The sequence below is a fragment of the Tachypleus tridentatus genome, chromosome 6 (genome assembly GCF_004210375.1).
Source record: "Tachypleus tridentatus isolate NWPU-2018 chromosome 6, ASM421037v1, whole genome shotgun sequence".
Taxonomy (NCBI): domain Eukaryota; kingdom Metazoa; phylum Arthropoda; class Merostomata; order Xiphosura; family Limulidae; genus Tachypleus; species Tachypleus tridentatus.
In genome coordinates, this window is record NC_134830.1 from 129,699,311 (window position 1) to 129,726,286 (window position 26,976).

The following is a 26,976-nucleotide window of genomic DNA, read 5'->3' on the forward strand; positions in this document are numbered from 1 at the left end:
TAACAACGTTCAATAATTACATTAAAATGTGTATGAAAGAAAACTTAATTAAAGAACACTTCAAAAAGTTTGCTTATCACCATTTAATAGGGGTGTTGTAACGAACTATCTGCACAAAAAAACACTTCAATAACATAACCATGAATCATCTGAATGGAGTGATGAGGTGAAGTGTGCATATTCATCATGCCTAAAAGTTTACACAGCCCAGAGAACAGTTTGTTGTTGAAAGTAGCTCCCTGATCCATGCGAATCTGTTCTGGTGCTCCATCCTAAACTATAATATCCATTACTTCACTAATATATCAAATGTGGACCATGCTGACGAATCAATCGATAAATCTTGACCAACTTTGTAAAATATTCTATGGAACTGAATATATACTAAAGGTCTTACGCAGTTTATAGAAGTGAACGAACAACATCCAGTTCTATCTTTTATTGAGAAGACCCAACATTTTTTTCTGTTAGGTTTTATCTTGCCTGAGCTGTATATTTTTCTGAGTGGCACATACTACACAATATTTAAACCACCATCACACATCTTACTCGAAATCCAACCAGTAGAATTGCTGAAAATAAAAATGCTACAGGCTCTGTGCATTTGTACTGCATTCCTTTATTTGTGTCACTTTGGCTTTACCTAACTGCATAACAAGGTATGCTCGTGCTAGATTTAGGTAACTGCTCTTCTAGAAGATTCTGAAGTATTATTTATGACGATGATCCACCACTAGAATACCCTTCTACATGGTTTGATGTCGCAATGGTAGAAATATTTTCAGCTCTCACACAGCATTCAGGATAAAAATTCTACAAACAGTCAAGATCTCATCAAGAGGCTAGATATTTCATATACATTTCCGTATTGAAAATATGGGTGATGCACTATGTCAAAGTCATATTCTTGTATAGTGTTATATACTATGCAATCATCCTTCACAGATTTTTGAAAGTCCTTTAAACATTTCAGCACACCTCGTACCACACAAGTGATGACAATAATGTTTGTGAAGAGTATGACTACAAGAAGTTATATTTTCATAATACAGTATAACCACTTGAGAGCTGTGAGTGAATGAATAGTGTATGAAATTACACGTTCCATTCAGTTATTCAACTGTGATAACACCAACTTGATTCCATTGTCACTAGAATTGGTGTCCAATGGGAATTCACTGCCTTGTCAGGGATAAGCCAATAATAGAACATCCACTAAAGCAAGCGTTTGGAGTTGGTATGCTTGACAACATTCCCCATTCCATTCAAGTTGCATTTCAATTGTAATGAGAGTTGGCAAAAGTGCAGGCAGTTATTCTGGAAAAGTTGGCCACAAACCATTAGTAGTATGACACAAACTGGGAAACTGATGAATCTTCGTTTGAACATAGGTTGAGGCTGGCCTCTCACTACAGCTATCTCAACAAGGTCTGTAGACACTCCATCTCTACCTATAATGTGACCAAGAAACTCTACTTCTATGTGCATGAGAACATATTTTCTTGGTTTCAGTTTAAAACCAGTTTTCTTTAACGGTGTAGTATGATTTTTAACCTCAAATTTACAACCACACACACACACAAATTCATCAATGTATACCAATTATCCCTCATTTTGCTGCATTTCAATGTAAGTACTATTAGCTTCTCGAAAGATGTAAGCATGTTATAAAGTTCATAAAAGTAATATCACATACTAAAAGCCATTTCATGTCTGTTATTGTTGTCCAGCTCTAAACCATCAAAATATTTATATGTTCCTAGTAAAGTAAAGGCATCAATACAAATTACTGTAATCACCCATCTAAAATCAACATATCTTGATATACCTACTTTCTTCCTGATTATAGTGGAGATGGCCAAATAATCTTCAAATATTCTGTAACTACTTCTTTCAATATCATCCCTTTCTACACCCTTAGTACTCCAGGGAAGCTGGCTCAGTGGCTGCTTTTACTGTGTTGTGGTAAGTCACTGTTGTTTAACACAAATGACCATCTGGTCCCAGAAATATATCAACATATTCAACCAATAAATACTGAAACAGTTTTGCCGTATTAGATCTAGGTTTTCCGTACAGTTTTCAACTAACAATTTTTGACGTGTTGGTAGCCACATACTTGCTTTCGACCATGTTGTAACCCTAGCATTACTGCTAGCCTCAGTTACATTCAGTTGAATTACAATACATATGACCATGTCAGCATACAGCTGAATAGCTGTTTGCTTCTAATTATGAAATAACAATGGGACTTGAAAACTCCTCAAATAGATAACTGTTTGGGCTGGTGTTATTTTATGTTTTGTAAAGGAAATGGTTTATTTCGTGAGTGGCTTCTATAATACACTGCTACACTAGACTGCAGTTGCAATAAACCACGTACATTACTTATACATTTTAGGTATTGTTTTTCCCTTTGCTGAATATACTTGTACAGTCTGTTGTTTCATGTGCTCAACGTGGCTATCATTTCATAACTCTCCTGTGGAACATTATTTAATCTGGTGTGTAACTGAAACTGACAGTTAATTCCCACAGTATGTCTGTCAATAATCTGAATGACAAATCTTAGGTTAGAGATTGATAATTTCGTTCTCTGAATGGCATTTCCTAGATAAAGCGAGAAATGTATTTGTTTACTATTATCTAGACTACTGTCATTTAGCAAGATCGTAATACCTGGTCCTTGAACATTCACATATTTAAACTCCACATAGCCTTAAATGAGCAAAGCTGACTACCTAACTCTTCAGTGCAAGTCTGGAAAAACAAACAAGCACTTGCTAGAAACGTCACCAGTAAAATAAAACTTTTTAAAGGTGAATTTGTTTGTAATTTAGCGAAAAGCTAAACAAAGAACAATTTGTGCTATCCTATTATGTGGTTTGATATTCAGTTTTTAGAGTTATAAATCCATAGATATACCTTTGAAACTTTTCATTGGTGCAATTTGATACACACACACTTAGAAGTCACTGTAATTTAGTTTTTATTTTTTAAGTGCAGTGTTATTAAAAATGTAAATTTAAACAAAAATGTGCCATATGGCAGGCAATTTCGTACTTCTGAACATCAAAAAACATCTTGTATATTTCAATTGAACTATCAGATTTGTTATAAAAGTTTGATATGGGTTTTGTGAAAGAGAAACTTTTCATTCAATCACTATTTCAAACTAGTACCAACAATTTATTTTCATTCAGGAACATAATGTGGAAAATTACAAAAAAAAAAAAAAAGACTACTAAGACATACACAAACCACTTTAAATACAAATTTACAGTTACATGACAACCAAGAAAAACAACCAATCATGATTTTTCAAACAGTAAAACCATCTATTCTGTTGCTACAAAATCCCCTAGGCATTAAACCTTGATTTTTTGCGTGCAAATAACAATTGTGAAATTATGTAAGAATACTTGTATTGCTGTATATCAATTATTTTATTGCTAGTATAATATTTCTATTTTTCGCCTTTTGTAGCTCTTTTCAAAATGAAACATTTTACTGTTTTGTTCATTTTAAATTTCACGTAAAACCACTCAGGGTTTACCTTCCTTAATCATCCCTTAAGTGATAAACTAGGGGGAGGCAGCTAGTCAACACCACTCAGTGCAAACTCTTGAGTTATTCTTTCACTAACGAATTTGAAATTGACCGTCATGTTATAATGCCTCTAAGGCTTAAAGGGAGAGCACACCCGATAACATGATTTGAGTCTTGTGACCCTTAAATTGCGAGTCGAATGACCAAGCTACAAAGCCATGCCAGACTTACTGTTTTTCCTTCAGAAAAGTAATCAGGGTATTACAGGATAAGAAAACATATGCGTTATTTAAAAAAAAGAAAAAAAAAGAGTTACGATAATTAAAGTAAATGAAAGACATTGCTACAGTCAATAAAATACGATCTTTTCTAGATAAATCCTAACAGGTTAGTTGAAATATTAACATTTTATGACAATGAATGTCATTTAATTAAAAATCGTTTCAAAAAGCTATAACTATACTAGCAAAATTGGTCAATAACTATAGCTTCAAAGGAGAATATTGGTGAAAGAGGTTCCAAATGGAAGGCTCTGGTTAGAATAAACAAACTGTCATTGTTTAACAGTTGTAAAAATACACCACTATCAAAAACACTTTTGAGAGTAACTAATTTTTATATGGTTAGGGAACTTTTGAGGACGTAAAGATTTTCTTAATGTACGTTTTTATAAAATTGTTCTGGCTTTCTTCACTCTATAAAATTACATTACAAAAGCCAATAAAAGTTCTTTTAAATCAGCAACAACAGACTGGATAAGAACAACACAATAAAACTGCTTCAGTATTTTCAAATACTACTTTTGATGTAACATGTATAAAATTTATAACATTTATTTAAAAAAATATAAATAAAAAAGTAAAAAATGCCAAAATATGTTCTTAATGATGTTTAAGAGCACATATTCTAAAATTATATTTTAAAGTGTTTAGAATTATATTCTTAGAACTGTTTATGTAATTTTACCAAAAAGATTAAGTAAAATGAAATACTAGCAATCATATAGTCATTGGTTTCCTATTAAAATAAACAAAAATAGTTTTTGCCATTGTTACAAAAGAAATATGTTGTGATAATAATAAATAGTCTGAAAATACACAAAATGAGCATTCTTCAAATTACAAAAAATTGAAAGTGTTGTAACAAAGTAATTAATAATATCAATAACAATAATATAGAAAAAAGTATGAAACCTTTGTACTACAAGAAAAAGTCCCAATTAGGATTATGATTGATACCACATACATACCACTATATGTTGTAAGTAAACTCTCTACACATTTTAGAGAACAGGAGCCCTTTGTGATTGAAATCACTGAGATTTCACTATTTACAATACAGAGAAAACATAATTATAAAACTTGTAATGTTTTACAAAACTTTGCAATAAATATGACATCATGTACTTTGTGTTATACACACCAAATTTTTATAATTATTTCTTGAACTAACCTTAAGTTATTTTGTTAATAAAAGTGACTGAATCCAGCAATTTCTCATGGAATAATCTTTTAAATGTTTATGAAAATTGTTGTGAGATAACCTCTTGCCAACCAAATATTTCTTCAGTAGATAAAAATTAGACTTTTAATTCTGGCTGCACTTATTGGTTTTTAAGCTTTTAATAGTTGCTTAGACCTAGTTTCAGAAGTAGTACAAATACTACTGCAACAGCCTAACATATAGAGATACAGCAAGAAGCTCAGTACTGATACACACGACACAGTATAACGTCCAAAGGTAATCATCTAGGTACATTAAACAACTCCAAACAATGTGTTGTATTGTAATATTACATATTACCAATCACTATTAGTTATAAATATGTTATTACTAGTATGTGACACAAGTGTTAAATTGAAAGAGATTTTAAGTATTCAGATATATGTTGTGATACATTTCTACAGCCATAATAATATTTGATAATTAAATGCCCCAAGATATGAAAGTGATGGAACGTTTATGTTGTTAAGTAGTAATTATTAGAGCTAGACAATTTATAGTGTTTGTTAATGAAGTTGGTTGAATGATTAAAACATGTGCCCTCAAATCCATACAAACAAAAATAAGACTTTTTCAACCACTGTATTATTCTAACATAGTATAAATCTTCCTGTTTTCATGCACACTGCCTTGGCTTTTCTTAAATAATTTTCAAATTAACTTTGATTTCCTACAACCTTTTCTGAATGTTGCTATTTGAACATATTAAAAACTTTTATTTCAATAATATTTTACCACAAGTTACATGGGGTTTTCCTACTTGGGCAATGAATCGTTAATGTTTTTAAACTATGCAGCATTTCCACTGTGATATACTGTAAATCATATATATTAATAATCAAGTAATGAAAATACGCTTTAATATCAGCAACATGAGTTAATCATTTCTTTTACTCAAAACATATTATGACTACAATTGAGTTACCAGTTACTCAATTTGTGTACATGATTTTCAACATGATAAACATAAAAACAATATTCACTAAAGAGTTAAGTTATAATATTTCACAACTGCCTACTGTACTCACTAAGCACTAAACTTGCCTGATACGACAATTTTATTTAATGAACAGAATAAAACAAACCCCCATGCTTACAAACACTGCAACTCAATGAAACTATTAGAAAGTAAAATGCTAATTTTAAATGTAGAACCAAACATCAACACCTTTAAGTCTTAAACAATGTACAGTCATGTGACTTCGTTTCATACTGTACAAATATTCCCATGTTTAAGTAAAACTACTTGAAATTTATGAAGACAAAACCTTCTCCAAGAACTGTAAATTTATTATGTTGTTAAAGTTGTAATGTTATTAATAATTGTTAAAGACAAATATTTACACTGTTGGAATTAAACAGTTATAACTACACTTAGAACAACAATTACAGTCTACATCTAAATTCATATTTTAACATACATAAAGATGTTTGTTTTCAAATTTTGTAAAAAGCACTTGCATCTTCACTTATTTTGGACACAAACAACAGAATACCCTTCTTACAATTATTCTAATTTCTAAACAGTGAGAAGTCAATTCTGTAGTGAGTGTATGTTATAAAAGCTGCAGGTGTCCTACATGTTTTAACCTATGATAAAACAAATCTCTAAAGTTGAAATTCATTGTGTATGTGTGTGTGTGGAAAAAGACAAAGCATAAATATTTAGGACATCAATGTTTAACTTCATGTGTGTATTTTATAATATTGTAATGTCGAATTAACTATTCATTTAATCCTACACTGATGTAGCAACAGTTTGTGGTAGAGGAGAGAAAATACCCGATAGAGAAAACATGCACTAAAAAAACAACAAAAAACTGTAGATGTGCAATTTGGATATTCAAGAAGTTATACAAATGTACAAAGTGTATAATGAGACAAGTGTATTTTTATTTTGCACATGGACTACACTTTGCAGTCAAACTTCTCAGAGTCTAATTAGACTAAGATTATCAGTTTACACAAATATCTTGAATACAAGTGTTTAAACACCTGATTTTTGTGTACAGCAGCCTTGTTCATTTAACTAAAATCTTTTCACATTTTGTGAAAATGCATTTAGTGATTTCAGAATTATGGTCAACATTACTTGCTCAATGCATCTTCAGTCTGATGGACCAACTCTGCCCATTCACTGACATAAATATTCTTGTATTTATTGCAGTATTGTATTAATAATCAAATACTAGCTCACATCATGACTGGATTAATGTACACTTCAGTTTTGTTAAGTTTAGAAATTCTGGAAAAATGTTTTACAGCAATTAATAGACCCATTAAAAGAAAACACTGATACTTAATATTTCTTTCTGATACTTTATGACAGCATAAAGACATTATGCTATTTTTTACTTAATTTCAGAAAATAAATGAAAGGGGTTCAGAGTTTGGATTGTCCTAAGTCTGTCCCTTCTTGTATAACAAATAATTCAGTTATTAATTCTTCAAAAAACAAGTGGGTGAGGCTTTTGCCCTTCTGGAATCATTTTGTAAATCCATGCCTGCACATACAACATTAAAAAAATCAATTTATCCCCCATCCCCACCATCCCACCCAAGAACAAAAATGGATTGTAAGTCTGGATGTCATAGATTATTCTATTAAATCTGCACTTGTTTATGTAAGACTAAATAATACAGCTATAAAATTATAAATTGGAAGCATAATGTAAAAAAAAATTACACTTCATTTAACACTTATTAGCTATAGAGTTGACAAAGAGCTACCAGCCAGACAGATGCCTTCCTTCTAGTCACATGTCAAAAGACTGGACAAGCAAATTTACTGGCAGTGGAAATTGAATGAGATTCTCAAATCCTAAGGTATTCTAATCTGCTAATTACAAAGCTTTATGCTTGACCATAAACATAATGTACAATATTTCAATTACTTGGATACCTGGAATAATCAAAAACAGTAAATATTTAAAAACCCTAAACCTGATTACATGACTCTTTTCATGGCAAATGATTTAATCATAATTTCAGTTAACCATTGTTGGAATAATGAGAAACACTAATTTTGGTTAACAGACTATTTTCATGACATTAATTGATTAAGTTATGAGACAGCAATTGACAATCTCAGCACATCAATAATGTTGATTTACTGAAAAAGTCATCCAGCTCTGGCAGTTACTAGTGAAAGAATTTTAGTGCAACTATAATAAGTAACACAACATGAGAAGCAAACAAGTATGTTTTCATTATTTAAAGAAATGAACTAGATCAAATATTAATTAAATATACTTTATATTTGCCAATTAAGGTGCAACTCATTAATTTATTTTAAACAGTTAACAAGTGATGGATGTGTTGAAGGAAGGATTGGATAAACAATATTATAATTCAACACTTATTATAAAAATGTTTTGTTTAAAGTAAAATATTCAGGATTTATATTTAATAAGTTCAGCTGGGAAGAAAAATTATTTTCATTTTGAATGACAAAATTTAAATTTTTATCATAAAACATCTCTTTCTCAACTAGACTACTACAGTTAAACCTAACTTATGATATAAAGCACAAATTTGTTGCAGATTGTTTTCTACTTTGTAATTAACTCTAATGTTTTATGATGCTAACTTAGTCTGGTTAAAAAAAAATAAATAAATAAGTACATCCATGTTGGAAAGATGTCTACCATACAAGGATACATACAATGGAAAAAGTATACTGATCATATTGTACGTTCTATTTAAAAGCATAACCTGACGAGTAAAATTTCAAATTAAGAAAATATGGTTACTGTTACTGAATGTGTGCAGTCAGTTGTAGTGATGAAATGTTTTATAAAGGACATACTACTAAAGTGTTAAATTACTGGCACCAATATTAATAACAGAAATATATCTTAAATTTCAAGGTAGAGTAAAAAACAAAACTGGATGTCACTAATTTACATTTAGGTTATACCTGTCTAGTGATGATCCTTCTTTTATGTTCTGTTTATTAGATTCATATCATGGTTTCAAGGAAAACAGTTTTTCATTGTTTTCTCCTGTATATTTTAAATTACAACCAATTTAATGACAAATCACTGAAAAAGAAATGTTGCTATAAATAGCCTCATACATATTTTTTGTCATCAGATATATTTGAAACGAATGTCATGTCATAAAACTAGTTTTACAAAAATATTAACTTTCGTGACATCTCTTACACTATATTCTTTGATAGAGACTGCTTTTTGAAATATATACATCTCAGTTGTACATAACTATGGATGTACAAACACAAACTCACATACACATTATATCAGCATGTTATCTCATAAGCCAGCCAGAACACACACAAAAAAAACAAAAATGAAGGGAGATATACAAGTTCTTTAAGGTATAAAATAAAGTATTTGACCATAACAAAAATTCTAAATCAATATATACTTCATATGGTAGAGTATTATTCACAATTTTACACACCAGGCATTGTGACTAAGCTGTTTTTTAAACAAATTTTTCCTTTAGTTAAGAGAAGTGTTTTACAATAGATTTTCTACCTGTTATCCAATAAAATTACAAATACAAAAAACAACAACAAACAACTTTACAGCCTGATGTGTATGCAAAAAAAAAAAATCAAACCTACAAGAAAAGTATTTCAAAAATCAGAGACAGATGGAAACAGTTCTTACAGATAGTTTAGTTTATAGTAACAATAAATTATTACTTATAACAGAATCTCAACTGTAACCAATATTAACAAAAAGTAAAACCATGAAACAAAGCTTTTCACTCATTACTTCAGTATTAGCAATACTAATAAAAATAAGATGAACACCATTCTGAGAGGATGTATATTCTGTAGATAATCTATCACAGATGTGCTAGTGCCATTTGGCTTTCTGGGCAAAGATATCTGCTCGAAGATTTTGTGCAAAACAAATTCCCAGTATCTAAGAATGACAAAAAAAATACACATCAATAAATAGATTAGATGTGTATTAAAATTTTTTTTAAAGAATACCACTACTAAAAATTCTATCTTTATGGAGGATAATAAATCTGGAATCTAGAACAAGTTGACTTTTATAACCGTGTGTTTCCAGCATACTTTTTATGAAAAATATAATACCAGTTAAAAGTATTATGAATGTATTTTTAGCTTAAATAATACTCCCAGAAATTAATACATCTAAAATATTTTTTTTTAGGATATTAAACATGATTTTATGATAATACTTACAACTGAACTTGCCAATTTAAAATTTACAAAAAAATTCTTGAATAAAATAATTATAAATATTTGAAACTACTCTTTAACAAAATAAAACTTTCAGGTAAAACATATTCTTTTTCAAACATCAAATAAAAATAAGTTACAATATCAACTTTTTAACCCTCTTTCACTGATGAACAAAACTATGATTATGCTACAAAAGATGGTCATGAATGAATTAAAACATATTTTAAGAATAATTAATATTTACATTTGAAATACTATTAAGATAAAATATCTTATATCTTTACAAATTACATTTAATATCAAAATTCTGATAAAATCATGTTTTCAAGTACATATAATAACCAACTATGTCAAATGTTTAAAGAGGAGCAGATGGCCTGTATGCAGTGCTGAAGAGTCAAACCCATATGAGTTATAAAGATAACAGCTTTTGAACCATAAAATAAAAAGACCAGTTGCTGAATGGTCTCAGATTCACAGAAAAACCTTATTAAAAAGGTATAATGCTAAGAAGCAATTATTTATTCACTATGATGCATATTATACATTTGATAGGTGCATTAAGAAACAAATGTATGCTTATGTTTACTATGAGGTAAGTATAATACACACAAGTTTGTCTACACATTTGGACATGTTAAGTATTTGCACTATAACTTTTGATACAGTATACATATCTTCACAAAATTTGGTAGACTTTTAGCAAAGTTATAAGTATTTTGTATACAAAACATGAGATTTTCTAATGAAATATTTTTGCTAAAGATTTGTTTGTGAAACTAGGGTCTGTTTTGTTACTAGTCCGAGTGCAAAGTGATTTCATGTTATGACTAAGAAAACTATTTTTGGTCCCAAAAATATCAAATATTGTTCATGTAATCTCTAAAACCTCTTTAAATACATTTCAAACATTTCTTTTCAATAAAACTTTATATTTTATATTATTTTATACACTCTAACTTTGTGGGGTCTGTCACTTTACCAGCCTTGTAACCATCATAAATAATTAGGAAATAAACATAAATTATGCTTTTTTCATGTTTAATTGCATGCTATAACATGAAGATACAAATGTTTAAAGAAGCTTAAAGTGTCATAATGCTATATATTTACATAAATATTTATTATTATATTGACCTTCCAGTCATACCTAGCTAACATTACATAATTTGCATTGACACGATACATGTGCACATGCTACATATCCAGTAATATAAAACTGACCGTATTGGCTGGGTTTTAGTGGACTAATATTTTGTAATATACAGTCACCTTTTAATTATTATACATTATATATGTATATGGATTATTACTATTTAGAAATGAAACATTAAATTTATTTTTCTTAAAATAAAGAACAAAAAATCAAGAAGTAAAGCAAACAATTATCTCTTCTCAATATGACTTCTGTACTCAGTTGCCACTGGGACATAAGTTGTTAAGCCTTTAAAAATTTTGCACATGAAGGATATCAAACAAAATTTGTTTCAGGATATATATATGGGGACATTCTAGGCTGTTGGTTATTCACATCATATATTGAAGTAAGTGTACCTGAGGAACCGTTTCCAAAAATGGAAAGAGGTAAACAGGGCTACTAAGTTTGATTCAGCACATAAGCCATACATCAGCAAAATAAAAATATATGAGGTTCTTATTTTATATTCTAGCTTGATATTAGTAATTTGATTCCTAATTTGAGTTGTACAAAACTGTAGATTTAGTGTTTTGACATCACATAGTCTCATTTTAAACAGTGCTATATTCAACATACCATGTAACTCACTAAAATCAAGATTTAAATGTGTTCTTTCGATATTTACTTTTAAATTAAAAAATTAACTCATATATAATATTAAAGTTTGAATTATAATTTACAATTTGATTCCTAACTTACTGACATAATCTCATAAAATAATGTTTAATAAAATATTGAATGCAAGTCAACAAATGCAGTTTATAATTGGAACACAACAACTACCATGAGCTATCTTTTGCAGATTCTTTCCTTATATTATTTTTAAAATGCAGTAAATCCTCTAAAATAAGTAGAAAGTACTGAATTTATGACTGCAAGAAATATTTCTTGTGTTTTACAACACAAATTGGTATAGCCACACCACACACTTTACATTAACAATGCATATTAGTTACCTTCCATCTATCTATACTGTAAATGGAACTTTAAAATTCATGTTAGTCAATCTTTACCATAAAAATATGTCTGTGAAATACTTAATTTTGTATCAAATTATTAGTTTTTGAATATTGAAATTAATCATAAGAGTCAGTTGACTAGGTGTAGGGATAATCAAGATATTCAACAGGCATAATTCAAATACATACATTAAAAAATCAATAACAGATAGTTTTAATTTAAAGGATGATTGACACTCGTTTTCATTTGTTTCTCTACCCAGCTATTTAAAAACAAGGCAAGCAATTATTGCTAAATATGACCAACCAACCAACCAACCAACCAAATATTTCACCTTTCTTCTTATTGTTTCAGTTGAGATAACTCTAAAACTACTTTATCACTAGTATCGGTTTAAACCTAAACCCACTGTGTGTATATTTCTGAGCATGTCTAATGTCATCACTTAGTTGGAATAACTAACAGTTATTAAAAACATTACAGTTATAGTATAAATAATCTTATCAACATTCCTTGAACCTAGCTTTTCTTCTACAGAAATGTGGTGCTCCTTTAACCCTTAAACAGCAGGAATGTTGCATCATCAATTGATGATGGCTGCCATTTAAGGGTTAAAATCCTTAAAAAGTATTACCAGCCAATGATAGATAAACATTAGATAACTAACATGTAAAATATTTAATGCTTTGTATACTAAACATAAATGTATTTAGGGAACCAACTCCTATATTATGTAAAAGATAAAAGAGCAAGAAAATTAAAAATAAATTTTATTATACACATTCATAGAATACACTAACTTCCAGTTGGGGAAGAACATCACAAAACTTGTAAAAAAACATTTTGTAAATGTAGAATAATTAAGGAAGAGCAGTGCCAAAAAGGCAAACAAGAATACAGAGATAATGCAACTATACATAGATTACCCTCATGTCTTTCAAAATAATAATTTGGTGTTACACTGTAAAATGCATATTTAACTTTAATATTACTGCAGTTGGAAGTTATATATTCCTGACTGTTGGTATGCAGTTTATTATAATGTCATGGTTATGTCAGGATAGACATGAATGCAATATAACTAAGAGCCTAGAACTTATGTATAAGGAAAACCAAGTCAAGTCAAAACATGTCTTAATTTTTACAAACTATTAGATATGCTTGCTAAGAGGTCAGTCAAATTCACAGTTGTCATAAACATTTTGTGTATTCTACAGTGCCATATAAAATTTTAATATATACATACACAGCAGTATCATCTCTATATTCTTGTTTGCATTATTTCTGACACTGCCTATCCTTAATGATTTTACATTTAAAATGTTTTTACTACTTGTGCGATGATGAAATGTCAGAACGCTTACTTTAAATTTAATTATTATCATTTAATGTTACATTAGGTTTTAAATGTGTTTCATGTGTGTGTGTGTTGCTGTTAAAGAAACAGATGTCATTTACACACAAAAAAACAACATATCAAACGTTAACACTTTCTAACATTATGATTATATTTGTGATATGTACTCGTACAAAGATGTCTTGATCTCGATTTGATCTTTAAACATTATTAAAATTTTGAACAGTGTACCAGTCTTTTGTTTTTGCATCATTGCAGCAAAATGTGCTCATCATGTGACTACTCTCCACAAATCAATCATACTGTGCCACCTATACTAACACAGGTAGCACAATCCCCACTTTTCAGAATTGACAGACACAAACCATATACACTGGCAAATCAGTTGGGAGGGAGGGCATTAAATACCTATCAGATATATATTTTCAGTGTTAGAAAATGTTACCTTCTAATATGGTACTATCTTCTCTCACCCAACTATCATAAAAGAACATGTGTGCTGTAATTATAAAAGGAGGCGTGCCTATGGGTTATAACACTACTTCTAAAACAACCCAGTAATGAAGATAGTAAGATACAAAGGGCAGAATATAATAAACAGGCATCAAATCAACAACACAGATAGGAAGGGAGAGAAAAAAATTATACATATATTGATACACCACCAGATAAGCATCCAGCAAAAGGACAAAAAACTCATGTTCACAGTGAGTCTTATAAAAAATAATATGTACAATGCTGAATGTAAAGACCAAAAACAATATGTTAACTTACCCCAGTCAAAGGTACTCAGACATGTAAAGAACTACCATAGGCAGAAATCTATACTTGACCAAGAATGACAAATAATGTACAAAGAAAGTACTGGGAGTTGTTCCCACAGAAGCTTAAATAATCTCCTCCAAACAATGGTTGATCCAAGTAGCTAAGTTCATAGTTAAATGACATATTTGATGCAAAGAAACATTAAGCAGCTGTTAGATTTCCACTGAGAAGCCAGAATAAGCTAGTCATAAAAGTTGCCAAACACAGCCAGAAGGGTAACAGGAGAAAGGTTATGGGAAACAGAGGGATTTCATAGAACAAATGGGTGGGAATGTGAACCAAAAAAGGAATCAGTTTGAGATATATAACAATGAAGGGAATAAAAAGAACAAAGATGATAACCTGGATCAGTATGAAAGTATAAATGAGAAATAAAAGGTAAGAAAATAGGAGAAAAGTCAAAGAAACCTTCATGACCAGCAACTGTTTCAGGTGGAAAAGAAAGATTGGGGTAAAGAAGAACATAAGAGGAAATGATAAAGGGTGGAGGAAACATTAGTAGCATAAATATCAGAACAAGAATAACTACCAGCCAGAATGGAAAGGAAACAGATTGTATCAGTTGGTTTCTTGGTTGATTTAGTTATATGGCACAAAACAGCTAGGCTATCTGCACCAAACGTTCAGTAAAAAGGTAAAAGTAAATTCAGTAAAATTCATAAAAGGATATTAAGGTAAAACAAAACAAAGTTAAAAAATAAATAGCATAAAACCAATGTTTACATCTAGTCTACAACATCAAAAGAAGAACTACAGTAATTCCAGTTTTAAAGGGCTTTCTGTAGCATGACTGTATCAATCATAACTTGCCAGGAAGACTAACAGGTAAGTACAAAAATCACCGTCAGTCATCTGAAGTTGGCATTTCCAGTCCTGGTTTCGAGTTACTTAATGTTACGGCCAGTTTCTAATTTCAAAGTGAACTAGATGAACTGTGATTTTTAAAAGGGAGCCACATTAAAAAGGTGTAATGTATAAATTAAAAAACTTAAATGGTGTTAAAAAGATTAATGGACTTTAAAAAACTAAAAACATTACCAAGGACAGTGTCACCATCACCAATAACACTGTCTAACATCATGGACAAACTTTGGGATAGAACATGCTTAACATGGTGCCGTCATTGAGAGTCATAATGATGATAAGAAAGTAAAATGTGGCTTACTGTAATCTGAGTGTTACACACTGGTGCATCAGTTCCAGATAAAAGAAAACAATGAGTTAAGAAACTGTGACCAATGCATAGTCTAGTTAGAACAACTTCCTCTTTCTCATCATTAAGGGAACAAAACGACCAAAGTCCAATATTGGGTTTTATTTGGAAAAGCTTGTTTTCACATTGTTCAATCCAAGTTGACTGCCAGCTGGCACAGAGCTGAGCCTTAAGTACAGGAGCATAGTACCTGTATGGAACAAGCACAGCAGTGACAGTGCCAGAGCAGATAGACTTAAATGCGGTGTCGGTGAGCTCATTCCCACGAATATCAACAAGGCCCAGTATCCAGCAAAACTGGTAAAAAATAGATGTTAAAGAGAAATGGGCCAGTCAGTTTTGAATACTTGTGAAAACAGGGTGTGGACCAACATGAAGCGATTCCAGGGCTAGTAGAGAACTAAGCAAGTCAGTTTCAATCGTACAGTTCAAGTACTGCTTAGTTTCTATGTGATCCAGGGCAAGAGAAATGGCCTACAGTTCAGCAGTGAACACAGAAGCTGTAGAGGGGTTTCTGCATGCAACCACCACCAAACCATGGCAGAGCCCACAGAATTACCTGATTTGGAACCATTTGTATAAATAGGAAGGGAAGGATGGTTTGAAAGATGTTCAGCAAATAACAGACAGTATTTCCAATAGGGAGTATCTGCATTTCTCAGATGATTTAAAGATAGGCCACAATTGGGGACTGTAATAAGCCATGGTGGGATGGGCTGACCAGTGGATACAGCAATGTTATCCAAAGACATATCCAATTCATCTTTCTGCGCCTGGATACAAAAGCCAAAGAGAGCAATGGCAAACCGTCTGGTCTGAAAAAGCATGGCCCACTGAGGAAGGAAAACAAAACCCCAGGTGGGATGCTTTGGTATGGAACAAAGTTTTGAAGTTTAGAGTAAAGACACTTGCAAACGGCGGAGGTGCAAAGAAGTTTCATGAGACTCTATGTATAAGCTTTGAACTGGGGAAGTTCAGAAAGCCCCAGTGCAGAGCTGAAGTCCTTGATGATGAATAGGATCTAGCATTTTTTATGCTGAGGGTCTGGCAGAGCTATAGACCAGTGATCCATAGTCAAACATGATATATCTTTAGCATAGAATGTTGATCCACTCGCCAAGTGGTAGTAGAGAAGACATGGAAGATGTTCAATGCTCTTGTACATTTGACCCATAGCTGCTTGATGTGTGGTATAAAAATTAGCTTATGGTCAAAGATAAGCCCCAAGAACTTAGTCTCAGAGACCACAGGCAGCATAACTTCACCAATACAGAGTTCAGGATCAGGGTGAATACCCTGTTGGTAGCAAAAGTGCATGTAAACGGTTTTAGAGAGAGAGAAGGTAAAGCAGTTTGCTGTGATCCACTTCAGTAAACAATTGAGGGCATTCTGTAGCTGCCACTCAATATATCTCATGTTTGACGACTCACATGAGATGTGAAAGTCGTTGACATAGAGCCCGTTTGCAACAGTGAGAGGGAGTTGTTCAGTGATGGCATTAATTTTTATACTGAAAAGTGTGACACTCAGAACACAGCCCTGAGGGACACCGAGTTCCTGTAGAAAAGAATGGGAAAGTGTCAAACCCACACAAACTCGGAAGCTCCTGTCCATTAAAATATTTTTTAATAAAATGGGGCCAAATGGCCATGTAACCCATATATATGGAGGTCTCACAAAATGCCATACTTCCACATGGTATCATAAGCCTTCTCAATGTTAAAGAATATTGACACAAGATGTTGTCATATGAGAAAGGTTCTCTGATTGATGTTTCAAGCAAATCAGGTGGTCCATGGTGAAGCACTGTCGTCAGAACCCACACTGGGTAGGCGAGAGGAGGTTGTTTGATTCGAGGAACCAAACAAGACAAGCACTAACCATTCTAAGGTCTTACAGAAACAGCTTGTCAAAGCAATTGCATGATAGTTTGAAGGAATCTTGGGATCCTTCCCAGGCTTGGAGAAAGGTAGGACAATAGCCTGGTGCCAGGCATCAGGAAAAACATTCTCCCGCCAGATCTGGTTAAAAACAACAAGAAGGATAGCAAGAGAAGCAGCAGATAGATGGTGCAGCATCTCATAGTATATATCATCAGGTCCAACCGATGAAGGGCCAGTTTGAGTTCTACCTGTGTAAAGGAATGATTATAGTCACAGAGACAGTCAGCTCAATAGGAAAGAGGTGATTGCTCTGTTCGAATCTTGATGGCCAAGAAGGTGGAAGAAGAGGCAGAAGTGCTAGATACCCAGTAAAAGCTGTCACCTAGAGTATAGGCAATGCTCTGGGTATCAGTTACTTCCTGGCCATCAGAGAGCAAGATCAAGAGGGAGACAGAGTGATATTGTCCACCAACCTTTTGAATCTTGTCCCATATGACTTTGGAACTGGTGGTAGAGGATATGCTGGTTGTTAATTTATTCCAAGACTCATTATGGCTTTGACGTCTTACCCATCGAGCATGTGCATGGGCCCGTTGGAAAGCGATGCAGTTCGAGAGTGTGGGATATCTACAGAAAGTATCCCAGGCTCATTTTGAGCCTTCCATGCCATGTGGCAAGCAGGATTCCACCATGGACAAAAATATAGTGGAAAACATGTTGAGGTTTTAGCAATACATTGAGCAGCTACTTGTATAATACAGTCAGGTACTGCTGCCACACAGTCATCTATTGATGGCTTACAGACAATGGCAGGATGAAGTTCTGCAAGAGCAGTGAAAGAGGGCCAGTTTGCCTGATCCAGCTTCCACCGGGGTACCCAGGTCAGGTGTATTGACCACAGGCAGTCTCTCAACATTATAGGAAAATGATCACTGCCTTGTGGATTATTGTCAATCATCAGAATGACACACAAGAACTGTTTCAGAAAGAAACAGCAACTGATAAAGATTTTTCAATCAAGGAAAAAGGTAGATGAACCTCACCACAAGTAATGCATCCCTCCAAAGCAAATTCAAACAACATAATATTCGGGTGGTGAGAGACAGCACCAAAGTTGACAATATGCTATGGTAGACCACTGGTGGAAGGTTTGAGACAACAATTTTAATGAGGAAATAATACATAAAACAGTGGCCAAAGCAAAGTCTAGAAAACTCGGACTGATTAAAATAAAAATATCAGGATTTGATCACCACAAGGGAAGGAGAGCATCCATTCACTGATTAGCAAAATGTAAAATTGGACATACTTGTCCAATAAGATATAGGAAAGGCAAGGTTGGCAAATCCTCCTAGTTGTCAGCATTATGTGATCAGCCAAAAAGAAAATAAAAATTGTCTTCACCTTGATGAAAATCTTCCTTTGATGCACATTAATGGGGGTAATGCAAAATAAGCTGAAGATTTAGCAAAACCTTCCAATTCCTTGCATAATAAATTTGAACTTCATCTGCAGACATGATCAACCTGCTACACTTGGGAGTAGTAACATTACTGTCATCCATCATAGTAAAATTCAAATTCAAAGACAACTGTAACTTCCAAAAAAAAAAAAAGAAAGAAAAAAGTAATTGCCCCAAACAAACATAAATAAAATGTTGGAATGCATGTGTTTTCTTAAAGCATAGTTATATCTAGCTGTCTGATGCATTTTCTGAGAATAATCAAAGACTCCAATTTTGACACTGTAAATTCAAAAATTTACTGCTGTCTGAAACAAAAAACAGCTATTAACTCAAAACTTTAAGTTGAAATTGGCAAGCAACCATATATGAATGAGCAGGAGTCACTTGATGAATGAAGGAGTATAAAAAAAACTGGTTCACAGTTGAAAAAATACATCTATACTTTGGATTCTCAAGACAGGTAGTACCATTTCAGAATATTCAAAGCTATTCAATCAAGTAAAGATTGTGCTGCAATAATAGAGTAAGCATACCTATATCAGTATAGATTATTCAATATCTTAATTACAAACTTGTTACTTAAATAAACTGTGACAACCAAAATGATAAGCTTACAATAATTTTTTTTATTTAAAAATAGCACCAAGGTCAGTGGGCACCTGTACATTTGTCAGTAGTATTGAGTAAAACACATCATCAACAATGGATATGATGAGTATAGAATGATTGGAATACTATTACATCCTTCTAATTTTTAAGGATCCCTAAGGGCGAGACAAAGAATGTAGAGTTTAAAAATACAGTAGCCTAATACTAACATATTATGGCAAATATAATTAAAATTATGTTTTGCCTCCTTGGAAAAGACACTTACACTACAACACTGTTTGTTATTTCCCAGGTGGCCTGAAAAGCTCTAGATTGAATGAAATGCATGATTAACAGTAAATATAAATATTCTGTACATATATTAATGATTCATAATTCTTAAAAATCTAGAAAGCAATAGATAGATAATGCAGTGTTTAAAAGTTTAAAAATACAAATCTAACACTAATGTCTGTTACTAAGATATGCAAACTTAAGACACAAGCAATGTTCTATTCACTGGTAATTATCACTGACATTAGTATTAGGTTTATCATTATTAACCTAATAAAGACTTATGATTGTTATTCTTCATCTTACAAAAGGTGTTCACACCAGAACAGCTACAGTCATAACAAATGGCTTATAAGAACGGTGTTAGAATCATTGCTGTTTGTTATGTGTTAGTCAGTCTAATAAAGTCTGTATTAAGAAAAGGAGTTTGACAATGGAGATTTCACGGTACAGTTGAAATATTATACACTCTTCTTCTCATTGAAGACCCCAAGGAACTGAGTAAAGAATACTACTGAAAAATATGTTTAATATTAATATCTTATGAAGAATTCATCATAATGTGCTTTGCCAGGTTAGAAAAAGCATTGACACCATAACAACTGGTGACTGTGTTCTATTTCTCTTAACTTTAGAGTACTTGTAGGTTATAAATCATTGCTAAAGAAGGTGTTTTTCTTATAGCAAAGCCAAATCGAGCTACCTGTTGAGCCCACCAAGGGGAATCGAACCCCTGATTTTAGCATTGTAAATCCATAGACTTACCACTGTACTAGCAAGGGCACTAAGGAAGGTTACTGTGCAATAAAATATACCTTCTGCAGTTAAAGATTGTTATTTTATCAATTGTAATATTTATAAGTTCATTTATTGTTTTACCACTTCCAAGCTGCTAAAGCTGAAAAAAATCATAAACAGATTATCTGAAAGAAATAATTATTTTCTTTCTCAAAATCTCGTTGCCACAAAGTTCCTTCTATATTTTATAATGATTTTTAGTTCTTAAGTCAACAACTTGAATTAATCATAAGCATTTAGGTAATCTTATAATATCACATTTGTATATTTTGCATGCTGTGTAAAGTTAATATAACAATGGTTCCCCTTGTTGCTTATTTTGTTGAAATTACTTTTCACTTTATAAAAATCCCCTCTAGGAATACAAAACTACTTTATCTTGGAATGAATTTAGAGATTACAGAGAAGAATTTTTGAAGCAATTGTATATGACAGAATATGTATAACTATTATATAATAAATAAAATCAATGATATACCACATTACTACAAATTTAAGATGTACCTTTTTTCCACATTTTTCCAAACTGAAAATTAGGGCATATCTTAAATTCCAGGTATTATTTTTCCATCTTTGAAAATCTCGAAAACATAATTTTCCTTGAACAACAAGGAAACATTAAAAACATTAAAAAACAGATTGGACTATATTTGAAAAAGAACTTAGCTTAAAAAGACTAAAGAAAAACAAAGGTACTTAAACGTCAAATTTGCCGATGTCAGTGCCTCTAGCGGTGTAGTTAGATATCACAATCCTCAGTCTTTGTCCAACTTTCTTGTTGTTCACACACTATTTTATTGTGTTTTTTTATTTTTATTGCATTTTTTATCCATGAAAAAGCATTTTACATACAATGCCAAATTGAAATTTATATTGTGCACCAAACAGATTTGGAATTGTGCAGCTGGTGAAAAGTATACAGTGAGTGAGGCAAATGTAGATTGTTTGGGGTGGATATGAAAACCAAGTTGTTTTCTTGCAAGAAAACTACAAAGCCATTTTCTGACCCAAGAAAAGGAAGACATCCTGAAATTGATGTTGCCATTTTAATGTACTTCAGAGAATTATGAAATAAAGGACTGCCTGTAATGAGAGAAGTATTAACATTAAAAGTAAAAAAATGTGCAAGAAATAGTGGTATATCTTTCAAGGCTAGTCATAGATGGTGTGAGAAATTTATGAAAAGAGAAGGTTTATCATTACGGCAAAGGACAACAATTAGTTAAAAACTAGTGTATGATATTCAGTAAGTTTTGTTTCAAAATTTATGTTACATTATTGGTCTACACCAAAGGAATCAATATTCCCTTAACCAAATCAGTAACACAGATGAAACAGCAGTTTTTTTCAACATGCCACATAACTACACTGTAAATGCCAAAGGAGAAAAGCAGGGCACAATCAAAACCATCATTTGTAAAAAGTTAAAGAGTTAGTGTCATGCTATATGTAGATGGAAATAAATTACCCAGTTATGTCATATTAAAGAGAAAAACACTGCCAAAAGAAAATTTTTGCAAAGGTGTAATAGTCAGTGCACAAAAAAATGCATGGATAACATCAAAGTTAATGGAAGAGTGGTTGGGATGTGTATGGAAACGTCAGCCTGATGTATTATTAAAGCAGTGGAACATGCTTGTAATGGATGCATTTCATGACCATCTCTCTGATAAAATCAAGAGCAGGTTAAGGAACAAAAACAGTGATCTGGTTGTAATTCCTGGTGGAATGACAGGTCAGTTACAACCTCTTGATTTGTCCATTAACAAGTCATTCAAAGATCTTATCTATCTGTCAGCATTATGATGCTTGGCTGAATAAAGACAATCATGCTTTAACACAGAGTGGCAAAATGAACAGGACATCAGCATCAACAATAGTGGAGTGGATTTCAAAATCTTGGAAAGAAGTGTTGGACAATATCATTAGAAGACTGTATTTAAAATGTTGTTTAGCCAATGCAAATGATGGAAAGCAAGATGACATTCTTTGGGAAAGTAGTGAATGAAGCAATGAAGATGCTTATAACTTCAGAATATAACAGTGAGTCAGAAGAAACACTGGAGTAACATTCTGATTAAATAAACAAAGCAGGAAGAAACATTACTGTAATGAAAATTTTAAATTTCTTGTATATTTTATATATTTTTTATTATACTTCATTTCAAATACATTATTAACAATTTTTGATTTGTGAATAAACTTTTAAAACATATTTACTCCATTCTAATTATCATCCACATTTTTTTTCCCTGAAAATCCCTTTTCGAAAGAGGGTGCATGTTAAACTTGAGGGCATCTTAAATTCAAAGTAATACAGTATCTATACAATATTTTATTATAAAATTTCTTTCAAAAAAGTAAGTTAATGCATGAAATCCTTTGGCCTGTAATTAGTACTGCTAACAAGTGTACATGAAGCATACATTTTGACAAACAATGGTGCAGTACCATGTTATACCACATGGTAATTTGTATTTCAGTATAGGTTCTAAATATCTACAAGAAAGTAACTTCAGTTCAGAAATATGCAATGGTTATCATGCTTCAAGTTTCAATTGATCTGTTCTAGATTGTTTCATTTATGTGTCATTAATTTTTATTAATTCAAGTGCAGAAACAGTCAATACCACTAAGATGAAAAGGGTTAAAAACATGGTTAAAAATTAACACTTAAAAACCTGTGTTTATTTTCTAAAACAGAGAAAGGTAATAAAAAAACCCAACAACAACAACTTAGCAATGAATCTGAAAATTTATCTTTATGAGTACGTTGAATTTTCAGACACCATCACGAGGCCCTAAAAATGATCATTTATTTCTTTTCACGATTTAATAAGTTGAGTCCTTACCTGTATGAAGGAAAAGATCAATGCTACTCCTGATATTAACAGAAGGTTTCTTTCCAGCCATTCTTGACCTGCTGTCAGACAACCTTTTTGGTAGATCAGATTGGACATATCTAATTCCTACATACACAGTTAAGTCTGTCAAGTGGACAACCCAGCTTCACAACCACAAAAAATGTCTATTTCAAACCTTTTATTAGGACTCTATTCTGTTTCTTTTTATAATAACGGTACTTCAATAATGCCAAACCAAAAAACAATGTTTCATTTAGAACCATGATAAGAGATATGATGCATGCATGAGGAGTAAATATATTTATTTATTCTACTTATTCTACACAGTGTGATAAACTGTAATGTCATCCATGTGTTTCTTTTCATGTTTCTTCTTCTAAATATTTAATAACAATGCTAACAGTAAATGTCATGGACTGGATTCTTATAGGATGTTCTAACAATTCTCTGTTGTTATATCAACAACATGTACACAAGTGTCAGAGATATTGAAATAAAAAATAGAAATGGCCAAGATTTTATATATTTATTTCAAGAGGATAATGTTTTGAGCTGGGGCTTTTTGCCCCTTCAAGCAAAAACAAAAACATGGCCATTGTTTAACATAGCCTTATAGAAACACAGCACTGTACTCAGGATCCAAAATTCAACATATCCTACAAAGAATCCCAACTCCTACTCATAGTCAAATAACTGAGTGCAGCATACCTTATAAAAAGATTAGACAACAAGCAATTCTAGACTGGAGAATTACTGTCTTTTAGATGTGACAGTTAACGTTCCCCTCATCTATCCAAGGTACACAACAATGCAGAAGAACAATGAACTATCTTGCAGAAATTAAAGACAGACAGAAATATCAGTTGTTAGTTACAGCTATGTATCTTACTAAAGGCAGATCATTTGAATTATAAGAAAAAGTAGTTTTCAAATGAAAGCTACTATCTCTCAAATTTGTATCACTTTCTGTGTTAAAGTTCCATGCAGGAGAACCAGATACACAACCCTGTAGGATGATGTATTTTGCAGGTTATTACAACATCCTAATATATTAGTAGAAATACCTGTAACACTGCAACCCCTACTGCCACCCCCGCCACCGGGACTAGGTTAGCTTCTATCCACTCCTCACCAGCTCTTAAGCACCCCTTTTCATAAACAACTGAAGATTTGTCGCCAGCCTATAGGGAAAAAAAGATACACCAGAAATAGACATTTTAAAGAAAACAGAGAATTAATCTAAAACCTAAAATGAGGATAAGAGAGAGGAGGTTAATGAAACTGCTTCTATTACAATTGTATGGACTTGGAGAAGATAGCCATGCTTTATTGACTTTGAGACAGAAATCCCTTTCTTTAAAGATGCAAAATTAAAAAAATAAGAAAGTCTTACAATCCACTAATTACAATACAAAGATGTACAAAGGTTCTCTCTGATAATTTTGAGCATATAAATACTTATATTCATTTATTTTCACCAGTACTCTAAAATATGATATACTTTCACCTTTTGACATGTAATTAAACTCTCTAATGAGATAGTTAGTGCTAAAAAAGTGAGTGCTGATGTTTCTACACAAACCCAAAATAATCCAAAACATTGATCAGTTGTAGAATTTTATTTGTTTTTCCTGGGGAGAACCCTGGTACAGCAATACATTTAAAGAATGCTGTATAATGTAATACAGCCACCAGCTCAAAAATTGTTAGTACTAAAATATAAATATATAGAGAGAAAGTTCAGTTTTCCATAGAAGAGGTGAAAAACTGTTTTCAAAGAAAAATCTTAAGTAATCTGCAAAGATGTGTCACATTAGGAATAGGTAAATTAGTTGTGCTCAGCCAGAAATGTTATGAGTGGATACATTATTACTAGCATATTAATATTGTATGAAGTAGATTGGAGGTTCTCTAATTACATTAGTACAGTAATTTTGTATTTTATTAAAAGTAAATTCCATTATAAATGCTGTTATCCTTTAGTTACTTTCTTTAATGCACTGACTTGCAATATTGATCTATGAACAGCACAATGAATTGTAAAAATAATATGTCAACTGGCTAAAGTCAATGTGGTTGACAATTCATGAGAAAAAAGTTGCTTGTTTTGGATCTAGTTTGCCTGTAATTAAGCACACAGCTACACAATGGACCATCTGTGCTTTGCCCTGGTGAGCATCCAAAACCAGCTTCTAACATTGCAGATATACTGCTTTGCCACTGGATTCAATAGAATTCCACATTAGTAGCTTTCTACTATGTTAGTAGTAAAATGAATATTGTTGTTTGTTATTTAAAACAGGTGTGAGAAAGACTTGTTTGATAAAATATAGGCCTATTTGTGGAAATCTGAATTTGACAAGACAAAACAGACTAGCACACCACTCAGTCTGAAATATGAGGTTCCATGGGAACACTATACTTGCCACAACAATGTACACACATGTAATTATGTTTTTTCAGTATTAAAAACATTTTTTTCACTCTCACAAGGAAACTGAACCTAATGTCTGTTTATTACCTGTGTATTGTTCCATCCATATTATTTTAGTTTTATTTGAAGGAAACATTTAATTAATAAAAATACATCAACTAATTCACTACTACCTCAATGATGAATTTTAAATTATTATTATTTTTTGGTTTCATGACAACTCAATCCCAACCAGTTTGGGGCTGGCCAGTAATTCTTTAATCCAAATATTTTTTCACTTGGGTGGTTACATCCAGTCTGCAATCATATAGGGCAAGGATATTCAGCAAGGATTCAAACTCACAATCCTCAGATTGCACGTCAAGTACCTTACACCCAAGCCTTTTAAATTAATAAATATGCAAATAACATCTAACAGTACTGTATTTGACATGAAAAATAGCACTTCCAAGTAAATGTTTTAACAATTCTTGTAATTATTGTTTGTGATGCATAAAATTCAGGCACAAAATGTGGAAAACACAAGAACATTTAACATTTTTACTAATTATTGTACAAGGTACAAATGTTTAGAAAACAGGATCTATACAGTAATATGGATAGATAACTCTTCAAAAGTCTTCTAGTTTCAAAAATGTAATTCATAAGTATTAATACCACAATACTATTGCTTTTTTTTAGCAATGGTGAACTTTTAAATGTTCGATTTTTTTCTATTGTTTGCATTATGTACCAATAGACTGGGAGCATATTAGTTTTAAATAAACAATAACAAACATAGGTTATGTAATATGTTAATTAAAATCTTGGACAACATTTTGAGCAAATACACTTTGTCAACTCTTGCTTAGGCAAAT

At 31.9% G+C, this 26,976-nt stretch overlaps 1 protein-coding gene across 2 annotated transcripts; it reads right to left on the reverse strand.

The window, feature by feature from the left end:
• Positions 1 to 3,168: 3,168 nt before the first annotated feature.
• Positions 3,169 to 26,205, reverse strand: LOC143253649 (tetraspanin-12-like). 2 transcript variants are annotated; one of them, XR_013029756.1, is made up of 2 exons: positions 24,750 to 26,205; positions 3,169 to 9,950 (listed from the first exon to the last, which is right to left on the reverse strand). XR_013029756.1 is itself a non-coding variant. In XM_076507846.1 (2 exons), exons 1-2 carry the CDS (start codon positions 23,779 to 23,781, stop codon positions 9,882 to 9,884), a joined length of 177 nt encoding a protein of 58 aa, XP_076363961.1. In that variant the 5' UTR covers positions 23,782 to 23,864; the 3' UTR covers positions 3,169 to 9,881. The 2 variants fall into 2 exon arrangements, 1 of the variants encoding a protein (XP_076363961.1); XM_076507846.1 differs by lacking the exon at positions 24,750 to 26,205 and adding an exon at positions 23,674 to 23,864.
• Between the last annotated feature and the right edge of the window lie 771 nt (positions 26,206 to 26,976).

What these genes read in the sequence shown, in the direction of transcription:
- LOC143253649 (XM_076507846.1), bottom strand. Translation starts at nt 23,781, where the DNA reads ATGTCCAATCTGATCTACCAAAAAGGTTGTCTGACAGCAGGTCAAGAA. An exon ending in TGATCTTTTCCTTCATACAG is followed by an intron (nt 9,951 to 23,673) that starts GTAAGGACTCAA and finishes TGTCATTCTTAG; the next exon opens with ATACTGGGAATTTGTTTTGC.